Here is a 26383-nt window from a genome sequence, read left to right as displayed (position 1 = left end):
AAAGGAGAGGCATTCATGGGATGGGAAAAGGCCGGAAATGCTGGAGGTGGGAGGGGAGGAGGAGGTGGAGGAGTGGAATGGGGAAGCGGTGGAGGGGACAGAGGCTCAGGAGCGGACTTAGTAGGGGGACTAGAAGGAGGTGGAGTGGGTGATGGTGGTAGAGGAGCAGGTGTATCTGGAGGGTCTGGAATGATCTCCACATTGACCTCGTACGACTCTACATCAGGATGGCTAGCCATCCTGCTGTACATTCGCAGCAATGGTGGTGTGGGCTTGTGACTGGGCGGAGGCGTTCCATCAGTCTGGGTGATGATGATGGCTGGGGGTCTAATGTTATGTCCCATAAGTGAAGACTGTGGGGTCTCAAATACAGAGAGAATAATTTCTGAAGAGAGTGACCCACGAGATTCCTGTCCTTCCCTTTGCCTTGTCTCCTGTAGGGCCTGTTGCTCAAACTGCCTTGCCTGCTCCTTTACTGTCAGCTTGGGCTCCAGGTCTTCGTCTACTGGCCCATCATACCCATCGATCATCTCCTTACTGTCCTTAAACTCTGACTTCAGCAGCTGCAACTCCCACTGAACTGGGTCCATGACCACCTTCCGGCCATGCAAGGCATCACTGGACTCCCACTTGTGTAGCCTAGAGGGTAAAGTCCAGGAGTGGCCTGAGTTTGAAGATGGAAAGCGCTGGATGGACTTTCTCAGACTTTTAGTGCTGGGTGAATACATGCCTAGAAGGAACCTCCGAAGTTGGTTCTCGGGGCTGCTGAGGGTGCCATCATCATGGTACAGGGGGTTGGTAGTAGTAAGTGGGTTCTCGTCTGAAAGGAAGGTGATGTTGCTCTCTGACTTGGGCAAGTTGTTGAGTAGGATTCCATTAGCAGTGGACTCCATGTGAGCAGCAATAGCACGGGAGGCAAATGTGCTAATGAGACGCTGCCGATCGCCATCCTGCAGAACACACCTCTTAGCCCTGCTTTCAGTACAACCGCAAAAAAGACAAAGTTTGCCTTAACAGATGATGTAAACGGCAAGTTATTTGGAAGTTGGGAGAGGAAAAGCCGCTATGAAAAGCATCTACTTGGATTGACTAGAGTGCTAACAATACAATGCTAGCCAATACAAGCCAATCCTAAAGAAACACCCAATACAAAAAGGTTTCAGGGAAGGCCACTAACACTTTACTAGCTAATATCTAGTATCTTTAATAGCTAGTCTTCCAAACCAATGAACAAGTGTACGATTTTACAAAATAACCATTTATCTTCACAATTCTAGGCAACTAATTGCAAAAAGGGATGTTCAACAGCTTGCTGACAAACACTACAAGCGAAACCATCATAAATACAAATAACTTTAAAACAATGCTAAAGCAAACTATATATTATTTATATTGTCTAAAACAATTGATTAGACAGATGGCTCTCTACTTACTTTGTTCTGATATCCAAGAAATGAGAAATAAGGGACAGAAAGAAAAAAAATGTGAGCAGACCATGTCCTCAGGATAAAATACGAATTTGGCCTGTTGTAAGTATAAAACTTGTCAGGCACTTTTGAGCTAATTGTCATATAATTTTAAGTCTGCCGTTCTTTTGATCATCCTTTAGGTAAAATATGTCTACTGCTGTCGTGTTCTCCTGGTATAACCTCAAGCTAAGATTTTGCTCAGGTGGTTATGGAGAAACTCATTGACATGGGCCACCTTCAACTGGGATCTGGAACCTTTTTTTAGCAAAGCCTGTGATTTTACAATTATAAATCTAATGTGTCAAAATGTATCAAAGGAGCTGACAAGTATCAAACAATATATTGGAAATGATTGTTAAAAAAAAAAAGAAGAAAAGTTTAGTCATTACTTGAAGAGGTTTTATCAAAATGCAGAAATAGTCAAGCTTTGCAAAACCCTAACAAAAAACTAGCTTGCATTAAATCACACATAGTCAGGGTTCCCACTATTTTAAAGGTGTAATTTTCCGGGACATTTGATGTACCCAGCAGGAGTAATATTTATGCAAAAATGTGGTCATGATATACAGTAAATTGTGGATATTGGCTGGTTAATTCAACAGTTTAATTACATTTTATTAATAAAATGGTGCCTAATTAAATTAATAACATTGCATTATTTTCATCAAATGAAGTGCTACAAAATCCTCACAGCACAATCCGGAACACTGGACATACTAAATACAGTAAACATTACATTACTATACAGTAGTAATGTATTGTTGTCTTTTCCCCATTTAAATCAAGCTTAAACCCCAAAAAGCTTATTTGATTAATTGTGCATTCAAGCACTCATTTTGATCCCAAATATTCTGCATTTTATAGTTAATCCCGTTTTTATGTCTGGATTCAGTGATTCTGTCCATATTGTCTGGCAACAGTGGTATAAGCAGACTCCAATCATAGAATAATTAATAAAATTAATTTATATCCTGAATTAAAGGCAGCATCACCACGCTACCTCCTCAGGGTGTAAATTCATTTAGAAAAAATGGTCGGTCCGACAATCATCATTGTTTAAAATCTGCAACTCAAATATTTTTGTAGTTAACATTACAGAAATGTTGTAACTAAAAAAAGAAATCACTATATCAATAGCAGAGAGGTTGTATGTCATAAGGCTTCGCTCATGTTGTTGTTTCACAATGCACAGCTGCCAACAGTGACAAAACGATGCAAATTTGTGTACTTGACACCTATCGCGAGTCCTGACTGTTACAAACAACCTTGTTTATGACACAGTCAAACAGGTTTATTATACTGAAATATTTACCATGACAAATAATTATTTTACAGGACATTTAGGTATTTCTTCTCATTTTCCCTGACTGGAAAACTACATTGCAAAATTCCAGGTTTTCCAGGACGTTTGGGGAGCCTGGAAAACCTGGGGAATAAATAATAAGAACTACTAATTAAAACTACTGCACTCAGAACCACTCTGAATAAAATATTCACAGTAGCATATATTTTTTTTTTATTTCCATTAGTGATACTTAATGTCTTAAAGATGCAAAGTAGAGATTTTAACTTACAGTGTAGTGTATGTATTCCTGTCATTTAAGCAGGTCAAGCAACATATTGTAAAACCAAGACTTTGCTAAGGAGTAAGTATTGAAGCTATAAAACTTACATAGTGCTGTCGCCGAGTTCTTCATACAGATTGTTGGTTGCAGCACCTCCTGTTTTGCCAGCTGGAAGAGCCATTTGGATCCTGGCTGTTTTTGCACACTCTGCCTGCCGTCTTGAAATAAGTCAACAAGTTGAGCAAAGTAAGTGCACTGATTTATATTAAGAAACATTTATAATTTATACATGCACTCATAAATCAAAAACTTAATTTAGGCTTCAAACGCAATATGTTTTTTTATTGCACTTGAATGTAATGAGACTTTGGCTATATTAAGAAAGCTCATTAATCATACTTGCAATTAAAAAAAGAATCTAAAAAAAAAGAAAACTTAATTCAGGCTATAAACACAATATATATATATATATATATAAGAAAGAAACCATATTTCCAATGTATTGCACTCAAGTGCAACATTAGAGTGTTTAATAGCTAGTGTTTTATGTACTGGGTGACTGTGAGGTGGTTTGAGTTTGTAATTGCGTAACATGCTGTCCATAAAGAAACCCTCATATGTTTTTGACTATGTCTGTTTTCATCTTTTCTTTCATGATAAACTGAAAATTGTATTGATTGAAAATTTACAAGGATGCTAAAATGAACTTTAAACCTCAGAGGTGTTTGGCAGCTCAGGGAACAAAACCTTTTTTTAAAGCTGATGTATGTAACTTTTTTCAGTGTTAAATAATTTGTTCTATCACAGAATACTATGCAGAGACAAATATAAGCAAGCCAATCAAAGAAACATTTTCTCGAAAACTGTAAACACTGGGTCTCTGTGGAGCTATACAAAATCCTGTGTTTGTTTTGAGTGACTTGCTTAGACCACACCCAACAATGTTACTCAACCAATGTGTGAGTTGGGGGCGGACTAAAAGAACAACTGCAGGAGAGGGGTATTTTCAAAAAGCTGTTTTGAAAACATTGTTTATTTTTGCAATTCCTTACGGTGGCGTTAGTGTTGCAGAAATTACGTACTTCTGTTCCAAGCACTCCATGGTTCTTTTTCCTGATTCAGGGAAATTAAAAAGTTTTTGTCCTTTCCTGAACATTTGGCTATTGTTGGACCAGTGCTTCTCAATTGGTTTGTGGAGACACAACTTTAGGTTTCAGGTCTGTTCTGATAAGGTTACAGCAGGGAAAAATATTGCTAAATGCATCTATCCATATAATAGGCTTACTGTATGCATAGTTCGGAAATATATTCACATAAAACAATTTTTTGATAGTATTTATGTGCAAACTCATCTACCACTTGGGAGAAGCTAACCAAAGTTGGCAGATACCAATATGGGCAGTTTGTGTGGCATGCCCTTATCCTTGAAAAGCTTGAACAAAACTATAGAGGGTAAATGAAAATCAACAACTTTAAATGCAGGTTGAAGTGAGAATAAACATGGTTTTTGCCAACCACAATGTGTTTTTTTTTTTTAGATGAATCATTGGCTGTCGAGAGCATGAAAACATCAAAATTCAAGAGACATCTCAAAACCAAACACACAAACTATAAAAACAAGCCTTTTGAGATTTCCAGAAGTTTTTCTATAATACTAATAAATTACCATTAATATATTTCAATGTTTGCTTGAAGAGTAATTTTGTTTACTTTTGTATGATACTTTTGGGATGCCTCTTAAGGTAAAGATAGACAATTTGTGAGAGAGGGAAATGTTTAAGATGTATAACCAGTAGATCATTATGAATGCAAGACTGACAGAAAAGAAACAAACTTACTCTTTGAATCTGAAGTCGGAGCATTGTGAAAAGAAGAAAGAGAGGAAGAGAGAGAGATTGGACAATGACTCATAGTGTAACAACAGGGAAAGATAGGACATATTGCAAAACAATATCAAACAAGTGTCAAACAGCACTACAAAAATGTGTTGCATCTCAGCCACAAAACCGCAATAGGAATGTGGAAATCTGCTCGTTCTTCCCCTTGAGTATTAATTATCTTCATCCTGAACTGAATCCTCTGTGATTCCAGAGTGATCCTCAATTTACCTGCTCAAATCTTCTAATTAATTTCCTGACTATTCTCTGCTCTCTCAACCTCGACCCCACTTTGTGAGTAAAAGAGCCCTCTAGCGACAATTTTAGTGAAATTTGTAGTCTGTTTTAACAATATTCTTCCACATCCAGCAACACAACAAACATAATCTGGCAACACAAAAAACATCCGCTCTATCGTGAATGATGTCTCATTTTTCTCAGTGTTTGTCAACAAAACGAAGAAGAGATGAAAGACTATTGATATCATGAAGACTATTAAATTATAAAATTTTCTATTGGACTGTTACAGTTTGACACCTCTTTATCCATTTTGCACGTCATCATTGAGTAAAAGATATTACTTTTGTTAAACTGACTAAAATGAATGAATATAACATGACTACATTTTTACTTTTAAAGAAAAATGTAGTCAGGACTAAAACGAGAAACGGACATGGCAAAAAATAACATGGCAGTTGATAAAGTGAGTGAAACTGAAGGCCTAATAACACTGTAAACTAAAAACATAAAACGGGCATTTATGGGGATAAAATATACATTATTAAACATGAAAATAATATGTACAAGAAGTCAATTTCAGAAGTCATATGTTTTAGTAAACATGCACAGTAATTAGCACACAAGTAATGTTCGATTCATAAAAGCATTATCTTTACCAGCCAGCATACTTTATCCAATTCCAAGCATTATAGCAACACAACTTTGCCAAACGGAGCTTGTTAAAGTATACTCCATATAAAAGCTTACACATACACTGGTGGTTGTCGCACGTGCGCTATGACTGCTATGAGACACCAGACTTTCTCTTCAGGAGTTTGGACCCAGGAGTTTGTCTTTATATTCCTTCAGACTCGAGTTATACAAATGAAGGTATTTCCTGACCTCCTCACACACGCTCTAGACTTGCACATCCACTGTTGTTGTTTTTGCCTTCATCTCCTGATATTTAGAGACTTCTTCTTAGTGCTTCTTCATTACAGCAACGCATCAAATGTGAGTGTAGCCACCTTGTGCACCCACTAATTCTACCAAAAATCTGCAGGCACATGCACATTATGCGCGCTTGAAGATGCGCGGTTAGAAAAATTGTGTGCATTTAGTGCTCGCACACTCTGCTGAAGGCGAACTTTGCATCACGCATCCTGTACGCAGACTCTCAGCATTTGTGTCTGACCAAAGCATACTTTGGGCTTTAAGGTACAGGTTTTCTTGGCACCCAAGGCACTTCACATAGTAGCGGGGGAATCTACTCCACCACCACCAGTGTGCAGCAAAGATGTGACAACAGCCATAGTGCACCAGAACTCTCACCACACACAAGCTATTGGTGGAGAGGATGGTACAGTGATGTAGCCAACTCACATACAGTGGCAAGAAAAAGTATGTGAACCCTTAGGAATTAGCTGTTTTTCTGCACTAATTGGTCCTAAAATGCGTACATTTTTTTTTTTTAAAGACACGTGTGGAAAAAAACACAATGTGCTTAAGCTAATAACACACAAACAATTATAATATTTTATGTCTTTATTGAACACATCCCATTAAACGTTCACAGTGCTATGGGAAATGTAAGTAAACCCCTGGATTTAATTACTGGCTGATCCTCCTTTGGCTGCTATAACCTCAACCAAGCATTTCTGGTTGCTGCGTATTAGACCTGCACAATGTTCAGAAGGAATTTTTGACTGTTCTTCCTTACAAAACTGCTTTAGTTCAGTCATATTCTTAGGATTTCTTGTGTGAGCGGCTCTCTTGAGGTCATTCCACAGCATCTCTATTGGGTTAAGATCTAGGCCCTGACTGGGCCACACCAAAAGTGAAAAATGACTTTTTTGAAGACATTCTGTAGAGTATTAGCTTAGATGCTTAGTGTCATTGTCCTGCTGCATCACCCATCTTATACTGAGCTTTAGGATATCTTGATAAACTTGGAAATTAATTGATGGCAAGCAGTCCAGGCCCCGATCATGATGCTCCCTCCACCGTACTTCACCGTTGGGATGATGTTTTCATGTTGGTATGCAGTTCCCATTTTACACCATACATAATGCTGCATATGTTTCCCAAACAATTAAAAATTTGTTTCATTAGTCCACAAAAAAATTTCCAGTAGCGTAGAGAGATGTTAACCAGTTCCAGTGATTCATTCAAGTCTTTAGCTGTCACTCTAGGATTATTTTTGACCTCTTGAGTATTCTGCGGTGTGCCCTTTAAGTCATCTTGGCTGGATGATCACTTAGGGAGAGTAGCACAGTTCTAAATTGTCTCCATTTATAGACAATTTGTCTAACTGTGGATACATGAATATCTATGCTCTTCGAGATAACTTTGTAACACTTACCAGCTTTATGCAAAGCAACAATTCTTGATAGTAGGTCTTCTGAGATCTCTTTTTGTGTGGCATGGTCCATGTCAGCAGATGCTTCTTGTGAATAGCAAACTTAAAATGTATCTCTAACCCACACCTCCAATCTCTTTTGATGAATTGGATGGCAGGTTTTCCAGCTACTTACTCTAATTAGCCTTTGTTGACGTAATTATCCTAGGGGTTCACATTCATTTTCCAACCTACACTGTGAATTTTTGAATAATGTATTCAATATGTACAAGAACAATATAATAATAATAACAGATTGTGTTTGTTCATTGTTGTAATTTAGATGAAAATAAAATCAGATTTTAAGACAATTTATACATAAATGCAGGTAATTCCAAAGGATTCACATACTTTTTCTTGCAACTGTATATATAGGGCATTAGTAAGAAGCTATGATGGATAGAGACCAATGGAAAAATGTATGCCAGGACACCTGGAAGAGGTATCCTGTATAGGTTTAATGTCTCATCCAAAAGATGGTGCCTTTTCATAATATAGCGTCCTCATCACTATACTGGGGCATCCCTTTTGCACACATTGATGCACAGTAAAGCATCACAGTTTTAATGAAAGATGTGATAAAACTCTTTAGAGAACACTTGTGAGAAATTGTTTAAATATAATGTAAATATAACTTTTTTCTCCCTAATTTATTATGCCCAATTCCCAAAGTGCTCTAGGTTCTCGTGGATCTTATCACATAGCTTGTTGAGCGTATTGGCAAACATGTTCAGATATTTAACAAGCTGTAATGCTGTAATGTGATTTGTCAATGGTGTCGAAACTTACTGTCTATAGGTGATGATGACAATAAGGATGGCTGGGATACAGCACATGATAATGATGACGGCCAGGGCCAGCAGGGCTCCTTCAGTATATCCAACAGACTGAACTGCCTTCTTCACGCTTTCAACCACATCCGGTGTGCGGATCTCAAGAATACGTCCTCCACGACCTATGTAGGGCTGGAACTCCTTATTGATGTCCAATATCTTCCCATCTAAAAACCTGTAGAAAACCACATGCATGATTACATATCTGGTCTTGCATAAAGAATCTCTTCATTGTTAATTTGAATTAGCTACCTTGAGTAGCCCTGCCCAAAGATATCTAAAATACCTAGAGAACACTATCAGTAAGAGACCATAAAGGCAGTTCCTCGGATGGCGCATACAGCCCCAGAAATGCATGCAAATTCTCATATAAAGACATGTAATGCCATGCACTATAACTTATATTTTACTTGGCAACTATATTATAAAAGCACAAATTGTATTTACTATTGACAATACCAAAGCCATACAATGCCCAAAATCCAGAGATCATGGCAAATTTGCAGAAAACTTGCCGCAAACTCCCACTGATTATTTTCACATACAAATGAGCATTGCGGCAATCTTGCGGCAAATTGTCCATTGTTGCCAAAGGTTTTCTGCAGATTCACCACTGCCATTGAAGAGCTGCAAACTTCTGGCAAATATTTGCAGCGAATTTGTGGCAAGTTTGCAGCTAGTTTGCCAGAACTCTAGATTTTTTTAAGGGAATTTAAACATATTAAAAAATATTCTTTCAAATATTACACATATTCAAACTGGGCATGCCACATTTGGTTAAGAGACATGGGAGAGCCAATGGTGTTTGATATCAGTGATGTCAAACCTGGTGCAACGCATCTTGGCATGCCAAATTAGATTTCAAAGCTACAGTAGAGGGGTGCCATGACTTCAGGTTGCTTTGTTCCACTTTCTTTATCTTTGTGTTTGTTTTACAGGCTCACGTGATTGTTTAGAGGCATGGGATTCTTGTCAAAGCCAATCTAACCTTAATTATTTCCACCTGTGTCTCATCTCCTCGTTTGCCCTGCTCCCTATTTATGTGGAGTCTCTCCTTTGATTGTGCTCTCTGCCTTTCTGACCATTTTATATATTGCTAATGAAGTTTGGAAGATTTAAAGTAACTAGCTAATTTCTAAACATTTCTGATGAATAAGGTAGTCCTGGTTTGTGTAGAATCAAGAGACACAGAGGTTTACAAGATTTTTCCAGCATGTCAGTGACCATGAATAATAGCTTAACTGGGGCAGAACTAGGTTCACTTGACTGTTTGGCTGCCTAAGAGCATGCAATGACCTTTCAAAGGTCAGCCTCGTATTCTCAACCATGTCAACCATGGTTAAGGGCATGGGTTAAGGGAAAGGTCAGGGGTTAAGAGAGGAAAGAGGTGCTTGAGATGGCGTGTTGGATGAGAGGAGGCACTCACTTGAAGAGCTCCTGTCTTGAGAGAGCTCTGTTGGTCATAGGATCGATTGCGTAAACCATCAGGTCAGATTTTGAGTAGTCCTCCTGATCATAACCATCACCGAAACGTCGCGGCCCGATAGACTCTACAACTACTTTAGCCCCAGGGATCTGGTCCTGGACATAGCGCTCTAAAATCCTGTGTTGAGAGACGGAGAGATAGAAAGAAAAAAAAAAAAAACATTTTCAGACTTTCAAGACACTTTTATTAACTTAAAGGAACGCTCTACACTGTGTATTGTAGTCAGGGTAGATGCCATATTTAATTGAATGGATTTGAAAATTAGGCTGTGAGGACAGAAGCACAGTCTGTGGATAATGGTACTATGCCAGATTTGTTTTCAAAACCCATGTTTTCTGGAGTTTTTTGTCCACTGGTATACTTTTATAAAAAACACCGAGGTATACAATACAATTACATTAACAGGCTTAATATTCTCTACCCTGATGGTCCATAGCCCTTTAACCAGTGCTAATCTCGTCAACACAACAACTGATGAGTTTTTTTTATTTTGTTACTGATAATGAAGAGAAAAAAAAAAGGTGCATAATGACAATAATCAAACACTTTTAATTACAATATTGCTGTTGAAAAATGTGCAAGATATTATTAATGCACTAACACTGTTATTTAAAGATGGAAAAATATAGAAAGAATTGATTCAAATAATCCAGTTATAGTATGTTGGGGATTCCCCCGCATGAGCTGCAAGACCTGAACACCTGTACAATGAACTTTACTAAAGTGTCAACCTCACTCAAACACATCCTATATATGTGAGATTAATTAGCTATATCCACAACATAAATATAATATTACAGCTTACATCTGCACCGACAATGATGTGATTGAACAAGTGAACTTGAACGCACAAGTCAGAATGCGTAACTTGCATTGAGTTGAGTAACTTGTGGTTTCCTTAAAAATGCCCTGAATTCAGATGAAGTAGAATACTGTGTAGAAGCCTGAGTAGAACACAGTATTCTACTTCATCTGAATTCACAAAAGAGTAATATTTCAGTATTCTCATGTAGTTTAATCTTATATATTAAATATATTAATATTTAATATGTTTGACAAATGCTTAAATAATTGTAAAAAGTTTTTTAAATACAGGTCCTTCTCAAAAAATTAGCATATTGTGATAAATTATTAAATTTAAAATTATTAAAATTAAATTTATAAATAAATTATTTTCCATAATGTAATGATAAAAATTAAACTTTCATATATTTTAGATTCATTGCACACCAACTGAAATATTTCAGGTCTTTTATTGTTTTAATACTGATGATTTTGGCATACAGCTCATGAAAAACCCAAATTCCTATCTCAAAAAATTAGCATATTTCATCCGACCAATAAAAGAAGTGTTTTTAATACCAAAAAAAAAGTCAACCTTCAAATAATTATGTTCAGTTATGCACTCAATACTTGGTCGGGAATCCTTTTGCAGAAATGACTGCTTCAATGCGGCGTGGCATGGAGGCAATCAGCCTGTGGCACTGCTGAGGTGTTATGGAGGCCCAGGATGCTTCGATAGCGGCCTTAAGCTCATCCAGAGTGTTGGGTCTTGCGTCTCTCAACTTTCTCTTCACAATATCCCACAGATTCTCTATGGGGTTCAGGTCAGGAGAGTTGGCAGGCCAATTGAGCACAGTAATACCATGGTCAGTAAACCATTTACCAGTGGTTTTGGCACTGTGAGCAGGTGCCAGGTTGTGCTGAAAAATGAAATCTTCATCTCCATAAAGCTTTTCAGCAGATGGAAGCATGAAGTGCTCCAAAATCTCCTGATAGCTCGCTGCATTGACCCTGCCCTTGATAAAACACAGTGGACCAACACCAGCAGCTGACATGGCACCCCAGACCATCACTGACTGTGGGTACTTGACACTGGACTTCAGGCATTTTGGCATTTCCTTCTCCCCAGTCTTCCTCCAGACTCTGGCACCTTGATTTCGAATGACATGCAAAATTTGCTTTCATCCGAAAAAGTACTTTGGACCACTGAGCAACAGTCCAATGCTGCTTCTCTGTAGCCCAGGTCAGGCGCTTCTGCCGCTGTTTCTGGTTCAAAAGTGGCTTGACCTGGGGAATGCGGGGATGTTTCTACTCCAGACTCAGTCCACTGCTTCCGCAGGTCCCCCAAGGTCTGGAATCGGTCCTTCTCCACAATCTTCCTCAGGGTCCGGTCACCTCTTCTCGTTGTGCAGCGTTTTTGCCACACTTTTGCCTTCCCACAGACTTCCCACTGAGGTGCCTTGATACAGCACTCTGGGAACAGCCTATTTATTCAGAAATTTCTTTCTGTGTCTTACCCTCTTGCTTGAGGGTGTCAGTGATGGCCTTCTGGACAGCAGTCAGGTCGGCAGTCTTACCCATGATTGCGGTTTTGAGTAATGAAACAGGCTGGGAGTTTTTAAAAGCCTCAGGAATCTTTTGTGGGTGTTTAGAGTTAATTAGTTGATTCAGATGATTAGGTTAATAGCTTGTTTAGAGACCCTTTTCATGATATGCTAATTTTTTGAGATAGGAATTTTGGGTTTTCATGAGCTGTATGCCAAAATCATCAGTATTAAAACAATAAAAGACCTGAAATATTTCAGTTGGTGTGCAATGAATCTAAAATATATGAAAGTTTAATTTTTATCATTACATTATGGAAAATAATGACCTTTATCACAATATGCTAATTTTTTGAGAAGGACCTGTATATTTAAACATTTTAAATTGATTTAAATAGTATTATTTAAATATTTAATTTTGGCAACTAAAAATATTATATATATATATGGATATATGGATTTTGTTTATTCAAATTTTGTTTTTGTTTTTATTCAACACTGCCTTTAAGACATCCGGGCTCAATACAAGTTAAGCCCCATCCACATCATTTCTGGCATAATACTGATAAACACAGAAACCAATTTTGACCTGTCTCAGTTGTTTTTTTTTTAGTAATGGCACTGGTTACACTAAGGCATTTATAATGGAAGTATATGGGGCAAGGCCACAGATATGAATCTACATACTTTTCAAAAGTGTTAGAATCACTTACAAACTTGATATTTACAGTTACATGCAGTCTTTAAATTTAACCAGTAAATCTGGTGTGCATATATACACTGATCAGCAACAACATTAAAATCACCTGCCTAATACTGAGTAGGTCCCCCTCGTGCCACCAAAACAGCACCAACCCACATCTCAGAATAGCATTCTGAGATTATATTCTTCTCACCACAATTGTACAGAGTAGTTAACGGAGTTAACATGGACTTTGTCAGTTTGAACCAGTCTAGCCATTCCAAAAATGTAATTCAATAAGACTACTTTTTGTTTATTTTGGCCCAAATACAAATTGACAAATAGAAAACAAAAAACTAACTGTTGGCTAATATCTTTTAACAAACTGAACAATTCTCTTAATCGTGAGCATTCAACAAAAAGGTGATTAATCATTTCAGAGACCCCACATAAAATACATTCTTCTCTATGCAAAGGATTCAGATGTGCCTAGTATCTGTTTGTGGGTATTGCCCAATGTACAATCTGCCAATGGAAATCTCCTATTCTGTTTTCAATAGGTGTCTTGTACATGGATCTCCAACTACATTTCGGGGAAGAGCCTAGCTCAACTAACCCAGTCCATTTTGACATTGAAAGTGCTCCAATTGCTCTTAAATTAAGAGCCTTTACACTATATACAAATATACAATATACAACATATAAAATTCTTCTGCTGTAAGCCACTGGTCATCTTTTTTGAGATGGCAAACTTTTCAAGTTAGAGTTTAGAAACTCAATAATTCAATAGGCATAAAATGTATTTAAAAAACAAAGGTTCTTCCAATGTCCAGACATTGACACTTTCCACAGAAAAAAATTGCCACACTTGTAAAGATGAAGCATAAAAATATGTAAGTCCATTAAGGTCTATATTCTTCAAGTTCTGTCAAGACCCATAAGTCCAACTTTCCTCATGAGGGCACAAGCCACATCCATCCAGTTCTGATCATGATGATAAAGTAAGCCCTGGACAGTCTGTAGACTAAAACCAGCAACTCTTGACTTGATGTCTATCAGTCCTTGACCTCCTTCATGAATTGGTAAATGCAAAATAGTTTCCTTCAACCAGTTCAGTCCAGACCAGAAAAAAGATTACATGTACTCTCTGGATGCTTACAGAAAAATTAATTGGTGGCTCCGAAACATTCAGCGTATGCCACAGGGTGGAAGCGACCAAATTGTTAATAACAGCACTCTTCCCCTACAGGATAGCTGAGGCAGCAACAATTTCCATTTAGACAACTTAGCACAAACTTTGTCCTTTTCATACCCGCAATTGTTTTTGTTGAAACTCTTCACTTGCTAAATAAATCCCTAGAAATGTTAAAGTACCTTTCCCCATTGCACATTTTCAGGGATAACTGGTAAAAACTCTGTTGTTTTTCATTACACCTTAAAGCTTCCGATTTATTCCAATTTAGCTTTGCCGATGATGCTTTTTCATGTGTCCAAAGACAATTCTTAATTGTTTACATCATTTTGATTTTTAAAAAAAATAGTGATGTCATCAGCATATGCAGTCAACTTAATTGCATTACGAATGCTGTCACCATCACATATACCAGACATATTCTTCCTAAATAAAAACAACAAAGGTTCTACTGCTAATGCATACAACTGACCAGATAGATGACACCTCTGTCTAATGTCCCTTTGCATTCGTATTAGTTGACTTAGACCTCCTCCAATTTTTACTAAACAAAGCATTTGTATATAACATCTTACGCATTTGGCAGACGCGTTTATCCAAAGCGACTTACAGTGCACTTATTACAGGGACAATCCCCCAGGAGCCACCTGGAGTTAAGTGCCTTGCTCAAGGATACAATGGTGATGGCTATGGCGATCGAACCAGTGACCTTCTGATTACCAGTTATGTGCTTTAGCCCACTACGCCACCATCACTCCAATCAAATATTAATACTTACAATTCAAGTTAACTATTAAACACTGAATAACACCCATTGTGCAAAGGGCCACAACATAAACATTCCATCATTTCTGAGCTGATTAGAGAGTTTCAAAGCCATTAATTCTTTAGCATAAATCAGAGAAAATAAACTGACAATCAAATTCCACTCCATTGCAAAAATGCACAAAGAATGCTAAATGCAGTAATCACTGTATTATATATATTCATATAATTAAACAAGAGCCACAACTACTCTGCCTAAATATATCACAAGAGCTGCAACAACTATGTAAACCATGTTTGTCAGACTACATGGAACATGGGTTGTTTTGAATGCAGAGGTACACAGAGGACAAATACAAAGGCAGAAATGAGGTGTGTAAGACAGCATCACTTCAAAGCTGGTGTCCTTGTCTCCCGGTGGGTGTGTTTATTAGGCCTCAGCTCTCATCTAAGAGCAGGCAGCCCTCCTCAGCCAATTATCTACAGTGCCTCACATTCCCCATACAAAGCAGCTAAGGTGAAATAAGAACATGGGAAAGAACAGAGGCTGGGGGAGTGGAACAGGGAGAAAGTTTGGAAGAGCGGGTCAGGGAGTTTTAGGAAAGATTCTGGTCCTGCGTTTGCCTAAGGCCAGGTGTACAAGGTGCAATTTTGGCCTGTTGTATGAAATTGCGATGCAATCGTTGGTGCTCGTTTCACGGCTAGAATTATTACCATAGAAGCCGAGTGTTTACGAGCATCTTATGATCTCCAGATCATTTTTAAACATGTAGAAACACTACATGTACATTTCGGCTTTAATTTTTGAGGTGTGTGTGGTTGAACTAGCCGATTGGTCAATCTACCTTAAGTTGACCAATCAGGTGGTAACAAAAACCACAGAAGAAAAAACTTTGACAGTCCAGAGCAATCCATTTTGCAATTGAATTCACTTTTTAGGGGTTTTCTTAGGATGCTTCTACGTACACATGCATCAGAAAGTGGCTTTTGGAGCAAATAACTTTGGCTGTGTTGCATCATATACAAACTTTTTAGGATGCTTAGTTTGAAACATAGAAGAACACATCTGGAGACCCCTGCAGTTGAAATTGCTATTTGTCTACCTGTTTTTGAACTCATGAATGCATCCCCATCCTGTGCTTTCTGATGTTGATAAGTGTGGTTTTTTACGATTCATTTAAAAAGTTTAACTTGTTCATTCTTGATTAATGCATTTTCAGCTCAAAAAAGTATAAACCAGAAGACACGTGATGCCATGCGAGGTTCGGACATGTGAATGGCGAACTCTGCGCACTTTGCTAGTTTTGATACTTTTTGTGTCATAAACAGGTGAGATTCGATAAACCCTGATCCATCACTGTTTTAGGAAGACATTATGTCAAAAAATTCAAAATCCAGATATTAAAAGACACTTACGTGCTCAAGCTGACGCCCCTCCGGAGGCCTCAAGCCAGGGAGTCGATTTGGCCTGAGAAGTGAAGGAAATTCAGTGAGAACTGTTGCACGTGTTGGCAATGATGACGAAGGTCATTGCTGACTTGGAGGATCTTGCTGCAATATGTCGATCGATCACGGCCATGGAGACGAAATTCCCTGAGGTGGTTACAAGAGTGGGTGATGTCGAGAAATGGATCGATTATCTGGAGTCATCTGAGAGGGAATTAGCTGCTAATTCGCTAGCAACCAAGGTGGATTTGAAGCTCATCTGGGAGAAGTTGGAGGATTTGGGAAATCGTAACCAGTGGAATAACGTCTGAATTGTTGGAATTCCTGAGGATGAAGATTGGGAATGTTGGGATATAGTGAAATTCCTGGATTCTTTCCAAGTCTGCTCGACATAACAGGCCATAAGCTGGAAATTGAGCAAGCACAAAGAGTTCTGGCTCGGCGATCCGCTGAGGAAGACAGGAACTCTTACATCAATGGAATCTGCACATTCTTTGTGCTTATGCCTCCTATTGGTTGGAGTTTGTTTTGTGGAGTATTGCTTGCAGGACATTGGAGTGATTGGGTCATTTGTTGCACTCATATGGCAGTTGAATGGGCCGGCTCACTGCATTTGTTTGACTGAACAGCCTTTTTCTTTGTGCTGGTTCCACTAGAGGCTGGTGTTTGTTGTGTTGAGGGACACACCTTAGGGACAGTTATGTGGATGAATCTACACATTCTATGTGTTTTATTCCACATATTGGCTGGGGTTTGTTTTATAGATTATCTTCTGTTGTGTAATTGTGTCTCACAAATTTTGTATAGAAACACAGGGCTTGAGCAATTCGAAGGCAAAGTTGTCGCAGGAGCTCTAGTATGCGTACATTGACTGTTTGAGTTTAGAGAAATGACGCCGGTTGGCGCTATCGTGCACAGGGTTAATGTGCAAGTTTTTCTTTTTTCTGTTTGTTTGGTTCGGGGGGAAGTTTGCAATTTGATTGTTGCACTAATGTGGAATGTGGTCTTTTATAATTTTATTTTTGACAATTTTTATTTTATTTTATATTCAAAAATACTTTTCTTGGATGGATAAATTTACTTTGTAGGCACCCGGTAATGGCGGTACAAACATATGGATTAATTTCAGATTATTTTACTCTGGATAGGGGCATCCGGCAGGGTTGCCCTCTTTCCCCATTATTGTTCTGTATTGCCCTGGAACCATTAGCAGATGATTTTCCAGGGGTATGGCGCATAAGCTTTTGCTTTACGCAGATGATATTTTATTATTCGTCTCTGACCCCACTAGATCTATGCCTTTCCTCCACAGAATTAATAATTCCTTATCTAAGTTCTCAGGATACAAAGTCAATTGGTCTAAATCCAAAGCTTTGGCTTTGACAGTGTACTGCCCAGTAAAGGCTTTTCAGCCGGGCGCCTTCCAGTGGCCCAAACAGGGCATTAAGAATTTGGGCATTGTGGCACGGCGGAGGGCGGGGCCGGGTTGTGATCCTACACACCCGGTCCCGTATTAGGCTAATCAAGCCTCCGAGAGGGATAAAGGTCGACTGCAGAGGATCGTGCGGGAGAGAGAGATCATTTACGGACATGTCCGTTGTGTATTTTTGTTCTTTTGTTTGAGTTTGAAATTAAACTATTATTTGTATCGTCAAGCCGGTTCTCGCCTCCTCCTTTCCATTGATCACTTTACACTGGTGCAGAAAGCCGATAAGGAAGAGTGATCCGCCGTAGTAGAGTTCTCGCCACTACCGTCCACCCCAACGGAGCAGCCGCGGCCATCTGCCGGGGGACAAGGAGCCCAGCCGCCTCGAAGAGGACGATGGAGGGTGGAGGAGTGGCCGAGGAACAAGCTGTGGTGTATCGGAGAACTGGCGAGTAAGAGTTTTTTTTTCTCATCTCTCTCTCCTCTCTCTCTCTCTCTGTCTCTCTCTCTCTCTCTCACTGCCCCTCTGTGTTGGCCTTTTCCCTCTCTTTAAGATTTTACAGTTTTTTTGGGGGGGGACTACACTGTTACAGGAAGTACCCCCCAGTTTAATTATTTATGTTTCCCTCCCCTTGTCCCCTCCCTCGTCCAGGTAGACGGGGATGACCTGCCGGCAGACGGGGCTTAGGGCACGCCCTCCCCCAGGGAAAGAGAGGGGGTACGTCATGCTGGGGACGCCTCAGCCTGAGAAAACGAGGGAAGAATGTTTGTTCTCACCTCCTCCTTTCCATTGACTGCTTTACAGGCATTAATGTATATAATTGATTCCGTACACTCGTTAGGTTATTTATTTTACCCAAAAGCTCGGTTTAACATATTGGGTCGTTCTGTTGGGTTATTCCAAACGTTTATTGAGTTGTTTCTATAATAACACACTCAGTTGGGTTAAAATTGGTCTCGTGAGGACATTTTAAATTTCAATGGTCTACCAGTGTCACTGCCAACAGAAGATACAGAGGTAAGTTAATAATATCACGTTATATAAACGCTTTTCATTTTCTTTATCAACATAAAATTATAGATGATTAATTAAATTATCTCACCTTAAATTTGGGTCTGCTGTATTGCTGCTCACTTGGCTACTGACAAAACACTTGCTATAAAGCCAGCCTATTTTAAACTGTGGCGTAGAAACTATTAATTGCGATGCCCCCCCTCACTTTCTGTGTTCGTCCCGACACTTTTTGGAAATCATACATAATATTTCATATATTTGGCAGACGCATGAAGAAACTGTAAGACGCCTCGGCTTTAAGACTCATTATCCGGTGTTGCAGACACGGCAGTTTTTCATCAACTGAAAGAAAAGTATATTGTAATTTTTATAGTGTAACATTAAAATACTTCAAAGTGGAAATATGAAACATTTTATCTAGAAAGTTATATCTGCAAGGCACTAAATTATATAATACACAAATTGGACTCAACAAGATATTACTCCAGGGATTGGCAACCTTTTTGACATGGAGTGCCATTTTTTATTTTCCTAGTCAATGGCTATGCCGATGAAGGATTATAGTGGTGTTTTCCTTATTACATGACGTGTTGTTCTGAGAGCAAAAAGAAACAAATGACACACAGAATGTAGGCTGAATGAAAACACGCTGCGTAATCATGAGGAAGGATTTACATCAAGATGTAGATTGGAATGCAGGTGCGGAACTTATATAAACATAGTTTCCTCCTCTCTCGCCGTTGCTGGCATGCCATTGATTACCCCTCCACCTGCCAATGCTGGCACGCGTGCCATAGGTTGCCGACCCCTGTATTACACAACAGCCAGCATCTACATGACATTGAGTGATAGCCTAATCAGAAGCCACTTTTCAGATAGTTCTGCACCCATGAATTCACGACGGTTATCGCTTTTTCACGTCGTGACATTTATCACTTTTATTGTGACTTTTTAATGCCAAAAGTGGGTGTACCGTTGCTTCATGCCTTAATCCTGGATGCGGAACACTAAACACCTCCTCAACAGGAAGTCATAAATTAATACCATCTCAGAGTACCTGGCAGAATGGAAACTTCTGCCAGATACTTCTATGTGGGTCCTAAGAACAGTAGAAAAGGGCTACAGAATTCAATTTGCTCGCCTCCCTCCATGTTTCAACGGCGTGGTCCCCACTACCGTAAACCAGAGCAGGCATTTCTACTGTGGAAAGAACTGTGAAATCTCTCGGTCTAGGGGCCATAGAACATGTTCCCCTTCCAGAGAAAGATTTAGGTTATTACAGCGAATACTTCCTGGTTCCCAAGAAGGGTGGGGGGGGTTGCGTCCGACCTTAGATCTTCAAAGCTTGAACTACCCAGTCAGGGTGTTCAAGTCCAAAATGCTAACTATCAAGACAATCATGTCACAAGCCCAACATCACATTTGGCTGGTCACCATCGACCTCGTGGATGCATATCTTCATATAGAAATTCAGCCACAGCAGGAAGTTCCTGAGGTTCGCTTTCGGGGGCGAAGCCTTCCAGTATCGGGTTCTTCCATTCGGCCTAGCCCTATTAACCCGCACATTCATGAAATGCATGGATGCAGCACTGGCTCCTTCGCGACTCGGGGCATCCGCATTCTGAATTATATAGACGACTGGCTGATCTTAGCGCAGTTCCAAGAACTGACAGTTCAGCACAGGGATATTGTCTTAGCTCATCTTGTTTCTCCGGGTCTGAGACTCAATGTCAAAGAGCGTTCTCTCTCCTACCCGGGGAATCACCTATCTGGAGGTTATATGGAATTCGATCACGATGCGGGCACAGTTGTCTCCCGCTCGTATCACGTCCATTCAGAACACCCTGAGCAAACTCAGGCTAGGTCAAGGTTGCACTGTTCACCAGTATCAACAAATACTAGGTCTCATGGCATCTGCGTCCACGGTGATCCCTTTGGGCCTTCTCCATATGAGACCGTTTCAGCTGTGGCTAAAAGCCAGGGGATTTCATCCAAGGGCCAGTCCCCTAGGACTAATAAGGGTTACGTGCCATGCACTTCTTTCCCTTTCTATGTGGTTCAGACCCCAGTTTCTTACCTTGGGTCCCACTCTAGGTGCGTCTCGTTGTCGCAGGCTGCTAACGACAGACGCCTCCCTGACGGGCTGGGTAGCGGTCTTAAGTGGTCGTCCAGCTCAAGGGGATGGGAGGGTCGTCAGCTCGGTTGTCACAGTAACTGTCTCGAGATGATGGCTGTATTTCTGGCCCTGAAATACTTCCCCCAGAGGCTGCCATGTCTTGGTGTGGGTGGGCAAAACATCGGCAGTCTCTAACATAAACCATCAAGGAGGTACACGTTCACGTCAGCTAAATCTCTGTGAGATTTTACAAGGCAGAAGAGGACCTCTTCGCCTGTATGAACAGCGCAATGTCTCCTCTACTTCTCCCGGAGTCACCCAGCCCAGGAGTGACTGTGATGCGGCAGGCTGGTCCTCTCCGCACACATTCATCAGATTTTATAGTTTGGATGTTCATGCTACTCCTGGCTCTTATGTCCTTGAGTCGACATCTCAAGCTCTTGTCTGAGACCTCTCGCGTTCTTGTGAGCACACTTCACAACCGTAGGGGTCCGGACAGCCTCAGTGCGGCGGCGTGGGTATTCTCGTTCCCAAAGCGCTTTTCTCAGCGCAGCATCCTAGTGAAGCTTTTTGTAAAGGGAATGTCTCTGGTTACGTATTGTAACCCTTGTTCCCTGAAAAAAGTGGAACGAGATGCTGCGCTTCTTTGTCGCACTGGGATGCCCCAGTTATTTTATAACCCAATGCATAGGGTAAAACTTGCTACCCAATTCACTGGGTTATAATAATTCAACAATGGGTCGGTGCTATATCAACCCACCATTGTGCTATGTGTTGGGTCAATTTTTAACCCAACTGATTTTAGTGAGTAATTTATGTTGTGTTTGTTTGTCTTATGAATGGAATCAATAAATATTGTTAATAATGAACATCAAAAATTAGACAAAAATAAATCAATAACAAGCAAATAAAGCATAAACCAGCATCCACACTTGTTGAAAGGATGGAACCTTTGTGATGTGTCCACCCAGAAATATTACACTGATGCACACTTCACAACACACAGTGGTTGCATTCGAAAAGGTAGGCAGGTGACTTGCTGCCTTTCTGTCTAATCAGTTAATTGCCTAACCGATAACATTTTTTAATTAATGGAACTCTGGAAACAGAACAGTTTGAAAAGCACCTTTTTTTCATCCAGCCTCCGTATACAGCCTCCAAAGGCAGTATTTTCCAGTTTACACACATCAGTGCTTCCATGCCAGTGATAACATTATGGAGAAAGAACCTCTTAATGGTTTTTGTTGTACAAAATAAGCCCAGATGGGACATGTGATAGAAATCATGTATTTTTAAGCCTTTATAAGGCGCAATTTAATTACTACAGGTGCATATCAAGTCTTACCTATCACCAAAACGCAGAATAAGATGGTTTTGTCAGCAAGCATTTTTTATGTAGAGTTCAAAGCGGCACTTGACACCCTGACCCCAATTGTAAATGCGGTTTCCCCTTGGTGGCTTCATGATTGCTGTGGCAAAGTGGATAGCCACAGTGTGTTGGCAGATTAATATTGTGGATATGAAGGATTATGCCCATTGCAAATTTCAGTTAGTCAACCTCCCACTTAGACGTTTCGTGGTACTTAAATTGGGGCTATTTTAGTGCATTTCTATCTTTGCTTGGGAATCTTTGTTTGGAAAATGTTAATAAAGAATTATATTGTTGCACATTGTTATGCTTTATTTCCTAAAATAGAAATAAATGAATTTTGAAAGGAAAATATTTATATATTAGTGGTCGACCGATATCCAGAGAGCAGGGTGGCCAAAATGCAGATGCAATGCCGATATATCACACAATTTAAAGTACAATAGCAAAGATAAAATTGATAAAAGAAATAAACTCTTATTCAGCACTATATATACTCAATTTCACACAAAACTGAAAATAATATTGTATTTTAAAGAGTCGATAGCAGTTTCTTCAGATTTCTGTTTAGTCATCAAATTTTTGTCATTTATTTGCACATGAAGAAATTGTTCATATATTAAAAAGAAGGAAATAACAGTACACACAGTATTCCAGCAACAATGGATGGCATGCATTTAGCAATCGCATTTACAAAAAAAAAAAACTGAATCAAACCAATTGAACATACAGTGCATAGTGAATAAGACATGTGCTATAAGTAAAAGTGAAGCACTTGTAAATTGGTAAAAAGTAGGCAACTGACTTGCTACCTTGCAGACTAATCAGTTAATGGCTTAACTGACAGCTGTTTTGAATGAATGAACTCTTATGGGAACTGATCTCAGAACAGTTTGAATAGCACCTTATCTTCATCCTACCTCCGTAAACAGCCTCTGGAGGCAGCATTTTACAGTTTTCAGACACAGCCTTGAAGTTTCACTCATGCGCTTGTGCAGATCCAGCGCGAGCAGCAGCAATCTCCTGACAGTTTCAGCGACCTGGATCGCATGTTTGATTGTCACAGGTCAGACTGTCATGATTTGTGAATGAAAAACTTTTTATCCTAATCCTGAAGATTTGATTCTGGCTGATAGTATATGCACTTCAGAGTAAGATAATAGATGAGCGTTCGATGGGAAGAAAACGCTGGATTTTCATGAGGTTTGTGAATTACATCTGTTTAAATAAGATATTTGCATATTTGCAGATGGTATATAATAGAAGTATTTGACATTTTATCATTAGACAAGATGGGTAAAAGTTATAGGGAACTGTTGAGGAGAGAGAGGGAGAATGAAACAGGCGAGCACTTAAATATTATGAGCTCAAACGTGTCTGCTGTGGCTCTGATATGTTTAAATAATACTGTGTTGCAGACCTGTGTATTATTGTGTAACACAATGGCATATAACAACAAAACAAACTGTGACTGGTTGTTTACATGTCTCAGTCACTTCACATGAAAGCAGGTGAGTTTCGGAACCCTCAAGAAAAAAATCGGCCAAACGGGAAAATGTATCGGCCGATGCCGATAAAGAAAAAGTCTGAAAATTGGCTGATTTATCTGCCTCTACGATATATCGGTCGACCACTAGAATATATAGAGTACATTTTCAACACTTTCAAAATATGCAAATAAACGCGATTAATCACAATTAAACATTTTAATCGACTGACAGGACTAATATACAGTATCTACACTAAATACTGTGTTTATATATATATATATATATATATATATATATATATATATATATATATAAATAAGGTCTGTCAATTTAACACGTTAATTCAGTGCGATTAATTTTTGTTTTTAAACAACGCGTTAACAAAAATGTAAGCAATTAATCGCAATACCCCCGGATTGTAATAAGGAAGATTCCTGAGAAATGCAAGCTTGTAGTACCACCTGTTTACTCCAGAGGGCAGTAATTGAATTTCAGCTGTGTGACAACTCGCAGTTTATACAGTGAAGAAAACAACCAGACTGCACAAAACAGACATTTGTTACGTTCATGCGTTCAAAACATTTGATGGAGGGAAAATTCAAACTAAGGGATTTCAAGATGTGTTCTAAGTATTAAACTATATTTAACTTGACACAGAGACCTAAAAATGTTATGTTTATGACGCAACGCACCCGAGACGCTACACAAGCATGTCTTACGGTTGTTGAAATTGACGGGTCTTTAAACAAGCCCTCATAATAAATCTTGAACTGATTGAAAAAAATAAATAAAAAAAAAATAAATAAAAAAATTAAAAAAATATATATATATATTTGTTTTCTTTCTTTTGATTTGGGGGCAAATTATGACCTGGACATATTTTAATGACATTTAGCCTTACAATATGTAATTTTAATGGAGAGAAATGTGAAGATAAGTTCTGGCTAATGGCTCACAGAGGAACAAGGTTTTTTATATATTCTGCTCTGGAGGCAGATACTTCACAGTGGGAGTCCTGATTTTGTGTGGGAGAGGATGACAGTATCAAGCCACCCCCTGATTTATCCCCAAAATAAACATCTGTATCTGCAGGAGTCATGTGCTCGTGCATACATTACAACATAAAAGCACTCTCTGGCTGCCTGGAAAGGGCTTATGTTGGTGACTTCAGTTTTATATTATTTATTCGTGATAAAGTGTGTGTGTGTGTTCATATGTTACCTAATCAGCTGATCCTTGTTCTGTTCAACTACGGTGGGCGGCACATTGGATACGACCACCTGCATGTCCAGCTGGTTTACCACAGACACCTGGGAAACAAGACATAAATAATCTAGTATAATATAGTCATAAAAGAGAGACAAATGTTGTAGTATGAAAGGTGTACTTTTTTGATTATGTGTGTAACATTTATATACATGATATGTTGTGTTGTGGTTAATGAAAATGGGAGACAGAAATCAGTAAAAAGAATCAAGATGGTCCAATAGTGGTAAGTCCATGCTTACTACAGGATGAAAGAATTGCATGTGAACATATTAACCTACAAAAATAGATTTGCTCCTATAAACCTTGTTGTTTGAGGTGGTTAATATCTAGGGATGTGAATCGTAAGGAATTTCACAATTCTGACTCTGATTCCATTTAAAAGTTCCCATTCCTTTTCAAATCCATTAAAGGGATAGTTAAATAACAAAACAAATCACATCATTACCTCTCGCCATCCCACATGTCTATGACTTTTTCTTCTCTTGAACACAAATTATGATTTTGAAAAGAATATCTCAGCTCTGTAGATCTTTTCAATGCAAGTGAATGGTGATCAGAACTTTGATGCCTCAAAAATCACAAAAAGACAGAATAAAAGTAATCAATAAGACTCCAGTGGTGTAATCCATGTCTTCTGAAGCAATACAATGGCTTGGGGTGAACAAATAATGTTTTTCATTATAAATCTCCACTTTCACTTTCAGAATGGGAAAGACTGTGAAAGTGGAATTTTATAGTAAAAATTTACCTTCAAAAAGGTTTTTCCACCATTCATTAGCATTGTATGGACCTACAGATCTGACATATTATTCTAAAAATCTTTGTTTGTGTTCTGCAGAAAGAAAGAAAGTCATACACATCTGGGATAGTGTGAGAGTGAGTAAATGATGAGATAATTTACATTTTTGGGTGAACTATCCCTTTAACAATAAGTTTAATACTTGAAAAAGAATTGGTCTAAACTGCATACTTATATATATATATATATATATATATATATATATATGTATGCTACTTTTTAATTTCTTAACATTTTCTTTAAGTACCTTTTATGGTGTCAAAATTCTGTTCAGAACTACATTTAACTATGTTCATATCATAAGAACAATCACTATGAACAATAATTGCACTGACTTGGGTACCAATACAGTTCTTGGTTCATTTCAATATGGACATGAAAAAAGCAATGATTTGAAGTGAACAATTCAAGAACTGATCTTACCGATTTAGTGAAACCGAGATCAGATTGATTCAAACTGATAACTTATGAGTTTGATACTGATTCATGAGAGTCATTTGATTGCGAGTCAAACTACTCTGCTCATGCTGTATGTTTGTTTATTGTGCATAACCAGTGATTGCAACACAATAAAAGATGTGTTTGTCTATTTTTTGTCTTCTTCTTATTTTGCAGTGCCTAGTCTTTCTCATTATATTCA

The 26383-nt window shown here is 38.8% G+C and overlaps 1 protein-coding gene across 1 annotated transcript in view; it reads right to left on the bottom strand.

Moving 5' to 3' along the window:
* LOC127627230 (protocadherin-15-like) overlaps positions 1 to 26383 on the bottom strand; it is a 505252-nt gene that overhangs the window by 34391 nt on the left and 444478 nt on the right. Inside the window, exons 29-33 of the mRNA XM_052103574.1 lie at positions 24897 to 24985; positions 9788 to 9964; positions 8318 to 8536; positions 4873 to 4881; positions 3142 to 3252 (exon numbers count right to left, since the gene is read on the bottom strand). Of these exons, the coding sequence (XP_051959534.1) occupies positions 3142 to 3252; positions 4873 to 4881; positions 8318 to 8536; positions 9788 to 9964; positions 24897 to 24985 (605 nt within the window). The remainder of the gene's footprint in view (positions 1 to 3141; positions 3253 to 4872; positions 4882 to 8317; positions 8537 to 9787; positions 9965 to 24896; positions 24986 to 26383) is intronic.

This window comes from Xyrauchen texanus, chromosome 33, assembly GCF_025860055.1.
Source record: "Xyrauchen texanus isolate HMW12.3.18 chromosome 33, RBS_HiC_50CHRs, whole genome shotgun sequence".
NCBI classification, from domain to species: Eukaryota; Metazoa; Chordata; class Actinopteri; order Cypriniformes; family Catostomidae; genus Xyrauchen; species Xyrauchen texanus.
This window is presented reverse-complemented; position numbering and strand designations above follow the sequence as displayed.